Here is a 12404-nt window from a genome sequence, read left to right on the forward strand (position 1 = left end):
ATACTAGCTATATGGTGAAGCAGGGAATGCCTAGCTAGGGAGCCGTACTCACTGACAGCAAAACAGAGGAGGCGAGGGAGCGGTTACAGCGGAACATACCAACACACAATATGACAAGCACACAAATGTTTGGACAAATTAAAACCTATACCCCCAAAAAAAAAAGGTTTATAGGGTATAAATGCTCAATGATTAGTTAGATTAAACAGATTACAGGTTTATATAGAACACATATAGTGCATAACTTTATTTATTAAATAATTCATATACCATATACAAAACAATGACATGCATGCAGTGTTAACATTTATTTTAGTTATTTATTTCAGGTACTTATGTAGCGCCATCAATTTACGCAGCACTTTACATATATATTGTACATTCACATCAGTCCCTAACCCTCAAGGGGCGTACAATCTAAGGTCCCTAACTCACATTCATACATACACATACTAGGGACCATTTAGACAGGAGCCAATTCACCTACCAGCATGTCTTTGGAGTGTGGGAGGAAACCGGAGTACCCGGAGGAAACCCACACAGGCACAGGGAGAACATGCAAACTCCAGGCAGGTGGTGCCGTGGTTGGGATTCGAACCAACGACAGTGGTACTGCCAGGCGGAAGTGCTAACTAAAAAGTTTGAATAAAATATATAAATAAGGGGCCACAGGCCCTACTTAAACTGGGACATTTAATTAAAACGTGCTGAAATAATTCAATACAACCAAGCTTTTCCCTTGTTTTCCTGCTATGGAGGAGCAGTCAAGGACCTGACACCCTCGGGTGTCATGATGGATGTGTTCCTGACACATCCATCATGACAGCCTGGAGTACACATGGAGACAGCCAGGATTAGTGAGATTATGAGTTATTCCCGAGAGAGATAGGAGGGATGATCACAGGCAAACACCCCCAGTCCTATATCTTGGGAAATCAGCAATGATCTCTATAGCTGGCCATGCACCTTACAACCTGATTGTAGATGATGATTTTCTCATTCCTATGGATGCTTTTAGATGTATAGGTATAATTTCAGATTCTTCCGTAAGCCCGGGTTCACACTGATGCAGTGCAGAATTCGCACCGGTTTCTGTGCGATTTCCATGCCGCGTTATAACCGCACCCGGTTCATACGAACCACTGCGGGTGTGTATTTTAAGTTAGCGACACCCTGAAATCAGTTCACAAAATGCGGTGCGATGTGCAGAAATGGATCGCATGGGTGTGAACACCCATGCAATTTGATTCTGGTGAGGGCTAAAAAAGGGGCCGGCACTTTTTTGGTGAAGATACGGTGCGATTTGAGCCCTACAAAATGTACGGCTCGAATTGCAATCGCATGTGATTCGCATAGGAATGTGGTGCGGTTCCTGTGCGAATCGCATGCGATGTGCCGCACCGCATCAGTGTGAACCCCGGGCTGCAAACTACAAGTCACTCCTGCTTTAAGGTGGATATAGAGTACACAGGGCGTATTTCAGTTGAGTACCTTTCCGCTCGACATCCTTTCAGCCGAAAAAGGAGCCAGGCCAGGGGCGGACTGACAACTCATGGGGCCCCCGGGCAATAGGGGATCATGGGGCCCCTGTGTCCGCGCCCACACCCAAAAGCTTATGAAAAAGACAATGAAAGGTACCAGGGGCATCTCATGGGGCCCCATGCTGACCCTGGGCCCTCGGACAGTGCCCGAGTGTTCAAATGGTCAGTCCGCCCCTGAGCCAGGCTTAAAATTGTCAGTCGAACATCAGCTGCATCCAATCAGATGCAGCCATTGTCTGGATATTCTCACAAACGTCAGAGCTGGCTGTCTGAACACAATAGCCGGGGGTGCAGATCCCTCCATATAAGGATCCCAACTCTGAGCTCACACTTGTAAGTAAACAAGCTTGGTGCATTGGAGGGGGAACCCACCAGCCAGCTATTCCTGGGGTCAAGGTAATGGTTCCAGTGGGTTTCAAGGGGACTCCCACTCTTACCCACGGCTTTTCTCAGACAGGCTTGCTTACTAACAAATGTAATGTTGCGAGGCTTATGTGGGAAATTCTAGCCCACCATTTCTAGCTTTACAGTTACAATTATTCGAGCAAATCGAATGTTATTAGGCTATTTACTTACCAGGTTAAATGTTTTTCATGTATACAGAATAGAGTGATTCAGGAAAATACCACATGATGGCCACTAGACCGAGTGATGAGCACTTATTGATTATGATCGTCAGCTCCATCTAGTGGCCATGGTGGGGTGTTTGCCTGATTCACTCTATTTGGTATAAAGGAATAACCTTCAACCTGGAGAGAAAAATAGCCTAGTAACATTCGACTTTTTATAGATACATTCCTTTGTGTTAGTGAATAAGGCTGGCCATACACTATACAGTTTTCTATCCAATTTCTGCCCAATTTCCTTTAGATTTACCTTCAACTGTGTAGTGCAAGAATTGGATACAATTGAAAGTGTTGTTAGGTTTGACCTCCTATTATATGGTTTTTGGTAAATCTAAACCAAAGAAAAATACAAGAAAATTGTATAATGTATGGCCAGTCTATGGCTTGTCAAAGATAAGCAGATATCTCCCTGAGGCCAGGAGGGGTCCTTACTGCAGTTTCTGGTTTGGCTCAGTCAGGGTTTTTTTCTCAGAGAATAGGTACTGGAACTTGCCCTTTCCAAGTCACCCATTGTCTACCATTCCTTGATCCCACCCCCTACCCACCTCCCAGTACCGCCCATTTTAGAGAATACAGAACCAAGTATCATTATGTGGTGCTAAATAATTTGTATGGAATTTGTTAAGGATTGCAAGAAAAGCAGTGAAATACAGTAGATCTCCTGCAGCCAGCAGCAATAGATCTCCCCAGCAATAATGGATCACCTGCAACAAAATGCCCCCCCCCCCCAGCAACAATAGCCCCCAGGCAGCAATAACAGATCTCCAAGCAGCCAGCATCAGTAGACGCTCCAGCGGCCAGCAACAATAGCCCCCCTTCTCAAAAGTAGATCCCTCCCAGTAACAATTCCCCCCAGTAATATAAGACCCACCCCCAGTAACAATAGGTCCCTCACCGGCAACAATATTCCTCCCCAGAAACAGTAGACCTCCCTGCAAAACGGGATCACCTCCAGCAACAATAGATCCCCCACCAGCAACAATAGACCTCCCCAGAACAACGATAGCCCCCCTCTCAACAGTAGATCCACCCCAGTAACAATTCCCCCCAGTAATATAAGACCCACCCCCAGCAACAATAGATCCCTAACCAGCAACAATATACCTCCCCAGAAAAAGTAGACCTCCCTGCAAAACGAGATCACCTCCAGCAAAAATAGATCCCTCACCAGCAACAATAGACCTCCCCAGAAACAGTAGACCACCCTGCAAAAAGAGATCACCTCAAGCAACAATAGATCCACCACCAGCAACAATAGACCTCCCCAGAACAACAATAGCCCCCTCTCAACAGTAGATCCCTCCCAGTAACGATTCCCCCAGTAATATAAGACCCACCCCCAGTAACAATAGGTCCCTCACCAGCAACAATATACCTCCCCAGAAAAAGTAGACCTCCCTGCAAAATGGGATCACCTCCAGCAACAATAGATCCCTAACCAGCAACAATAGACCTCCCCAGAAACAGTAGAGCTCCTGCATAAACCAGATCCCCTCCAGCATCAAGAGATACCCCACCAGCAACAATAGACCTCCAGAAACAGAAGACCTACCAGCAAAACTAGATCACCTCCAGCAACAATAGATCCCCCAGCCGTCAGCATCAATAGTTGCTCCAGCACACTCCAGGACTCCTTGCCATTACATACTGTACATTCAGTGCTGGAGGTGCCGGAACTGCGCTGCCCCACATTCCCTCCGGAAAAAAAGCCCTGGGCTCAGTCAATGCAATGCAATGAAGGCATTAAGTGTTTCCAGCAAGCTGGATATTTTCTCTGAGCAATACACTGCTGAGGCTCGGAAGCACCAGTCCCCTACATTAACCCTACTGCCTAATGGGATCAAGTCACCTAGGGAGGCCATTAGCCCGGTAGGAATAAAATGCACCTCCTAGTCATAATGGTCCCCATCCCATTGTGTTCCTTGCCGTGTTGATGTATAATGAGTCTCTTTGACTTCACCGTGCCCAGTCCGGTGTTCACAATGTCCATTCCTTAGTTCAAAGATAGACAAAGATACCAGGAATGCCCCAGTGGTGACTGTCCCTCTTGACCGCTCTTTGCGCCGACTCTCTTCTTGAATCCTCTCTTGTGATTGGGCAGTTCAGTCATGTGCTCTGTCTTCGCAGAACGGTGACACAGCCGTGGTGACTGATGCCGCGTAGCAGAGGCTGTCCCTCAGAAACTATATTTGTCTTTGGATCGTATACAAAAGTTTTCTCCGTCCCTTCGCCGTTTTCATCCCTGCCGCCCAGAATATAGATCTTCCCTCCGCAGACCGTCACCCCACAGCTTTCCTGCAAAACAAGACAGACATCATTTGACTTTTATTAAAGCTGAACTCCGGCCTTCTCTTTTATTCTTGAATAGTTGTACCGCCTCCTCTCCTAGACTCACATTACTTACTCTGATTTCACTGCACACTGTGAGCTTCTCATAGTGTGCATTAGAAGCTGCGGCCAGTCAGATAAGAGCTCACCTTGTGTTCTGGTTAGAGGATGTCCAGCATCATCTAGCGCTTTCCTCCCCAGCCTGTCACTAGCCCAACCCTTTCATTCATTAGATTTCAGTTCTTTCAATCACAGAGACTCAGCATGACATGCAGGTGTTACTTAAAGTGTAAACCCAGGACCCTGCATCCACTATATCTGGTCTCCCAGGACCCTGCATTCACTATATTTGGTCTCCCAGGACCCTGCATTCACTATATCTGGTCTCCCCGGACCCTGCATTCACTATATCTGGTCTCCCATGACCCTGCATTCACTATATCTGGTCTCCCAGGATCCTGCATTCACTATATCTGGTCTCCCAGGACCCTGCATTCACTATATCTGATCTCCAAGAACCCCGCATTCACTATATCTGGTCTCCCAGGACCCTGCATTCACTATATCTGGTCTCCCAGGATCCTGCATTCACTATATCTGGTCACCCTGGACCCTGCATTCACTATATCTGGTCTCCCAGGACCCTGCATTCACTATATCTGGTCTCCCAGGACCCTGCATTCACTATATCTGGTCTCCCAGGATCCTGCATTCACTATATCTGGTCACCCCGGACCCTGCATTCACTATATCTGGTCTCCCCGGACCCTGCATTCACTATATCTCATCTCCCAGAACCCCGCATTCTCTATATCTGGTCACCCTGGACCCTGCATTCACTATATCTGGTCTCCCAGGACCCTGCATTCACTATATCTGGTCTCCCAGGACCCTGCATTCACTATATCTGGTCTCCCCGGACCCTGCATTCACTATATCTGGTCTCCCATGACCCTGCATTCACTATATCTGGTCTCCCATGACCCTGCATTCACTATATCTGGTCTCCCAGGACCCTGCATTCACTATATCTTGTCTCCCAGGACCCTGCATTCACTATATCTGATCTCCAAGAACCCCGCATTCACTATATCTGGTCTCCCAGGACCCTGCATTCACTATATCTGGTCTCCCAGGATCCTGCATTCACTATATCTGGTCACCCCGGACCCTGCATTCACTATATCTGGTCTCCCAGGACCCTGCATTCACTATATCTGGTCTCCCAGGACCCTGCATTCACTATATCTGGTCTCCCAGGATCCTGCATTCACTATATCTGGTCACCCCGGACCCTGCATTCACTATATCTGGTCTCCCCGGACCCTGCATTCACTATATCTCATCTCCCAGAACCCCGCATTCTCTATATCTGGTCTCCCCGGACTCTGCATTCACTATATCAGGTCTCCCCGGACCCTGCATTCACTATATCAGGTCTCCCCGGACCCTGCATTCACTATATCTGGTCTCCCAGGACCCTGCATTCACTATATCTGGTCTCCCAGGACCCTGCATTCACTATATCTTGTCTCCCCAGACCCTGCATTCACTATATCTGGTCTCCCAGGACCCTGCATTCACTATATCTGATCTCCAAGAACCCCGCATTCACTATATCTGGTCTCCCAGGACCCTGCATTCACTATATCTGGTCTCCCAGGATCCTGCATTCACTATATCTGGTCACCCCGGACCCTGCATTCACTATATCTGGTCTCCCAGGACCCTGCATTCACTATATCTGGTCTCCCAGGACCCTGCATTCACTATATCTGGTCTCCCAGGATCCTGCATTCACTATATCTGGTCACCCCGGACCCTGCATTCACTATATCTGGTCTCCCCGGACCCTGCATTCACTATATCTCATCTCCCAGAACCCCGCATTCTCTATATCTGGTCTCCCCGGACTCTGCATTCACTATATCAGGTCTCCCCGGACCCTGCATTCACTATATCAGGTCTCCCCGGACCCTGCATTCACTATATCTGGTCTCCCAGGACCCTGCATTCACTATATCTGGTCTCCCAGGACCCTGCATTCACTATATCTTGTCTCCCCAGACCCTGCATTCACTATATCTGGTCTCCCCACACCCTGCATTCACTATATCTGGTCTCCCCAGACCCTGCATTCACTATATCTGGTCTCCCAGGATCCTGCATTCACTATATCTGGTCTCCCAGGACCCTGCATTCACTATATCCGCTCTCCCCGGACCCTGCATTCACTATATCCGCTCTCCCCGGACCCTGCATTCACTATATCTGGTCTCCCAGGACCATGCATTCACTATATCTGGTCTCCCCGGACCCTGCATTCACTATATCTGGTCTCCCAGGATCCTGCATTCACTATATCTGGTCTCCAAGAACCCTGCATTCAATATATCTGGTCTCCCCGGACCCTGCATTCACTATATCTGGTCTCCCAGGACCCCGCATTCACTATATCTGGTCTCCCAGGACCATGCATTCACTATATCTGGTCTCCCCAGACCCTGCATTCACTATATCTGGTCTCCCCAGACCCTGCATTCACTATATCTGGTCTCCCCGGACCCTGCACACAGTGCACAAAACATGGAAATGAAATTAGTTTAGTAAATATAAACTGCTAAACACCTTTTCTCATCAGCAGTATATAGCAGTCTTGTGTCTTCTATCAGTGTACAGCTGAGCACTGATTAAAACTTGTAGGAGTTTTTTTTCTCCTCTCACTGTCCTATGTGACTGCAGGACCCCTGATCTTCTGTTTGGACAGTGCTGATTGGCCCTGTGCTGAACACATGTACCCTCCCAAAGAAAAAAAAAACTCTTTAGCAATACACACCAAAATGAGTATGTGCAGCTTGTCCCCAAGCCTCTGTACCATGAGCAGATGGATTGGGGACAGTAGAAGAAGGGGAGGATCAGCGAAGAAAGGATCAAACATCCTTTTTACACAATGCAGAGGATTACCTCCTTAGGTTCCACAGTGAGTATAACAAGCATGCTTTACTGCATATACAGACTGATTGTACTGTTGTGGGTTTAGTAACACTTTAAGTTCTCACCAGTACTCCAGGTAATGCAGCCACCTCGCTCCACACATCCGGCTCCGGCTGGTATTTGAAGATGGTGCTCATTAACCCGCCAACAACATAAATCAATCCATCTATCTCAACCGCACTGATACAGTCCTTGCAGAATGGGGCTGGAGACCTATAGGTCCATTTATCCTCCACGGGATCGTAACACTGAACCTAGAAGATGTAGAACGTCTGTCATTATGCTGAAAGACCAGAATACAATTCTCCCATAAAATGCAGAACGCATGCAAAACCAGAATCCTTTAAAGTGAATGTATAACTGCATAGGTTTTGGTTAGTTTTGGTAGCATGGAAAGGGTGAAAAACCCCACTAATTATTTTTTTCACTCTGTGTATATCGATGGGGAAATTTTCATTCACTTCCTGTCCCACAGACACAATAAGAAATTAGAGGAAACCTCCCAAAATGGAATTGAATTCCACTCTTAGGCAGATGTCCTCATTGGGAGATTGCTCCTTACTTCTTGTTCTGGGGACAACTCAAAATTGTTGGATTTCCCCTCAATTTCTGCCACATTGACAGTGGTCACCAGAGGGTTGATCTCCTCAACTGGGACCCAGACAGCACTAAAACACGACAGTTGGTCTAACCCTTCCATACTCCATTAAAAAATGAAAACAACTTAAATTGAAAAAAATGAGTTGTAACAGAACCGGTCCCAGACTGCACTTGGGTATTTCCGTTAGACTCCCGCTTCCCTGTCCAAACTCCGACCACACACACCACCGCTGGCCATACAAGACGGGACAGCACCAGACTCGTATGAAAGACAGGAAATGGACTGCTTTATTTTAATACAGATACAAGATATATACACAGGGCGGGGAAATACACCCAGTAACAGGAAACACATCAGCAGGCCGTCCCATCAGGGGGAAGGGCTGCCAAAAAAACACCCCCCACCAAGCCAGTACAATCACAGTAGAACAATGGGATACACCATGTGGAAGTAGACAATACACAAACCCATACATCCCATAATAGTTTGCTCTCAAGCCAGCCACATAATAGAATAATGGGATGCAGCCACATGGCAGTGAACAATGGACAACCCCCACCCCCACATATACATGTCTACACAATATTAGGACAGATCACCCTGCACCCCTAACAGGCAAAGGGTGGCTTACACAACATGTATTATACATGTTGATAATATCCCCCCTTATGTATTATACATGGAGATCATATCCCCCCTTATGTATTATACATGTTGATAATATCCCCCCTTATGTATTATACATGGAGATCATATCCCCCCTTATGTATTATACATGGAGATCATATCCCCCCTTATGTATTATAAATGGAGATCATATCCCCCCTTATGTATTATACATGGTGATCATATCCCCCCTTATGTATTATACATGGAGATCATATCCCCCCTTATGTACTATACATGGAGATCATATCCCCCTTATGTATTATACATGGAGATCATATCCCCCTTATGTATTATACATGGAGATCATATCCCCCTTATGTATTATACACGGTGATCATATCCCCCCTTATGTATTATACATGGAGATCATATCCCCCCTTATGTATTATACATGGAGATCATATCCCCCTTATGTATTATACATGGAGATCATATCCCCCCTTATGTATTATAAATGGAGATCATATCCCCCCTTATGTATTATACATGGAGATCATATCCCCCCTTATGTATTATACATGGAGATCATATCCCCCTTATTTATTATACATGGAGATCATATCCCCCCTTATGTATTATACATGGAGATCATATCCCCCTTATGTATTATACATGGAGATCATATCCCCCCCTTATGTATTATACATGGGGATCATATCCCCCCTTATGTATTATACATGGTGATCATATCCCCCTTATGTATTATACATGGAGATCATATCCCCCCTTATGTATTATACATAGTGATCATATCCCCCCTTATGTATTATACATGGAGATCATATCCCCCCTTATGTATTATACATGGTGATCATATCCCTCCTTATGTATTATAAATGGAGATCATATCCCCCCTTATGTATTATACATGGAGATCATATCCCCCCTTATGTATTATACATGGTGATCATATCCCCCTTATGTATTATACATGGAGATCATATCCCCCTTATGTATTATACATGGAGATCATACCCCCCCTTATGTATTATACATGGTGATCATATCCCCCCTTATGTATTATACATGGAGATCATATCCCCCTTATGTATTATACATGGAGATCATATCCCCCCTTATGTATTATACATGGAGATCATATCCCCCCTTATGTATTATACATGGTGATCATATCCCCCCTTATGTATTATACATGGAGATCATATCCCCCCTTATGTATTATACATGGAGATCATATCCCCCTTATGTATTATACATGGAGATCATATCCCCCTTATGTATTATAAATGGAGATCATATCCCCCCTTATGTATTATACATGGAGATCATATCCCCCCTTATGTATTATACATGGAGATCATATCCCCCTTATTTATTATACATGGAGATCATATCCCCCCTTATGTATTATACATGGAGATCATATCCCCCTTATGTATTATACATGGAGATCATATCCCCCCCTTATGTATTATACATGGGGATCATATCCCCCCTTATGTATTATACATGGTGATCATATCCCCCTTATGTATTATACATGGAGATCATATCCCCCCTTATGTATTATACATAGTGATCATATCCCCCCTTATGTATTATACATGGAGATCATATCCCCCCTTATGTATTATACATGGTGATCATATCCCTCCTTATGTATTATAAATGGAGATCATATCCCCCCTTATGTATTATACATGGAGATCATATCCCCCCTTATGTATTATACATGGTGATCATATCCCCCTTATGTATTATACATGGAGATCATATCCCCCTTATGTATTATACATGGAGATCATACCCCCCCTTATGTATTATACATGGTGATCATATCCCCCCTTATGTATTATACATGGAGATCATATCCCCCTTATGTATTATACATGGAGATCATATCCCCCCTTATGTATTATACATGGAGATCATATCCCCCCTTATGTATTATACATGGTGATCATATCCCCCCTTATGTATTATACATGGAGATCATATCCCCCCTTATGTATTATACATGGAGATCATATCCCCCTTATGTATTATACATGGAGATCATATCCCCCTTATATATTATACATGGAGAGCATATCCCCCTTATGTATTATACATGGAGATCATATCCCCCTTATGTATTATACATGGAGATCATATCCCCTTATGTATTATACATGGAGATCATATCCCCCCTTATGTATTATACATGGAGATCATATCCCCCCTTATGTATTATACATGGAGATCATATGCCCCCTTATGTATTATACATGGAGATCATATCCCCTTTTATGTATTATACATGGAGATCATATCCCCCCTTATGTATTATACATGGAGATCATATCCCCCCTTATGTATTATACATGGTGATCATATCCCCCCTTATGTATTATACATGGAGATCATATACCCCCTTATGTATTATACATGGAGATCATATCCCCCTTATGTATTATACATGGAGATCATATCCCCCCTTATGTATTATACATGGAGATCATATCCCCCCTTATGTATTATACATGGAGATCATATCCCCCTTATGTATTATACATGGAGATCACATCCCCCCTTAATCTCTTCTTCTCAAGAGAAAATAAATTCAGTTCCTCCAATCTTTCCTCATAGCTGATCTCCTCCATGCCTCTTATCAGTTTGGTTGCCCTTCTCTGTACTTTCTCCAGTTCCCCAATGTTCTTTTTGTGAATTGGTGCCCAAAACTGAACTGCATATTCCAGATGAGGTGTAACTAATGATTTGTACCGGGGTAATATGATATCTCTCTCTCTGGAGTCTACACCTCTTTTAATACAAGAGAGGATTTTGCTCGCTTTAGAAGCCGCAGCTTGGCATTGCATGCCATTATTAAGCTTGTGATCTACCAGAACCCCCAGATCCTTCTCCACCATTGATTCCCCCAGTTGTACCCCCCTAGTATGTATGATGCATGCATATTCTTATATATATTGTACATTCACATCAGTCCCTAACCCTCAAGGAAAGTATCTAAAGTAGGTCTTTTTGCCATCACTCTTCTTTGCTTGTCTTTACTTTTTCAGTCCTGACCATACTAAGTAAATAAAAAATATATACAAAGCCGCAACACATTGAACGTTAAAACCCAACTTAATTACACAATCCAGTAAAGTATCAGAACTGTAGATTACCTTGTCTGTGCTCTGATGATCATTTACTGCTCCACCAATGACATACAGCTTGTTCTTACAAGTGACCACCCCCGCAGAGCTCACAGCTTCCAGCATGGGCGTGGCAGCAGTCCAGGCATTGGTAAACGAGCTGTACCGTTCCATTGTGGACAACCGGCTCTGACCATCAAAACCACCAACTGCATAGATCTATGGAGAAGAAGAGAATCACTTCATATTATTAGGGGACTTTTTTTTACTATTGTTATAAATGTAAAATCAGTTATATAATTGTATTTTTTTTATAGACCCACAAGTGTTCACTAAGTAATAACTCCTCCCCTTCATGTCTTAACATAACCTAAATTAACATTCGTTATTGACCGTGATCAGAACACTGGAAGGGGCAGGATTGAAGATATTTCTCAAATTAACAATTTTCTAACAGTGAATGGGGTTTTTGTTCAGGAAATTACATTCATTTCAAAATCAAATGTCAACCACTTGCCGACCGCTCACAGTAAATGCATCACGTATC

General features: G+C 44.3%; 1 protein-coding gene across 1 annotated transcript in view; it reads right to left on the minus strand.

Annotated features, from left to right (window-relative positions):
- Window positions 1-217: 217 nt before the first annotated feature.
- Window positions 218-12404, minus strand: part of LOC149461620 (kelch-like protein 35) — a 40876-nt gene continuing 28689 nt past the window's right edge. Inside the window, exons 5-7 of the mRNA XM_089677997.1 lie at window positions 11888-12076; window positions 7555-7743; window positions 218-4462 (exon numbers count right to left, since the gene is read on the minus strand). Coding sequence (XP_089534123.1) covers window positions 4274-4462; window positions 7555-7743; window positions 11888-12076 — 567 coding nt within the window. The 3' untranslated portion in view covers window positions 218-4273. The remainder of the gene's footprint in view (window positions 4463-7554; window positions 7744-11887; window positions 12077-12404) is intronic.

This window comes from Staurois parvus, unplaced genomic scaffold (genome assembly GCF_062004578.1).
Source record: "Staurois parvus isolate SC_StPar_1 unplaced genomic scaffold, SC_StPar_1.0 ptg000196l, whole genome shotgun sequence".
NCBI lineage: Eukaryota > Metazoa > Chordata > Amphibia > Anura > Ranidae > Staurois > Staurois parvus.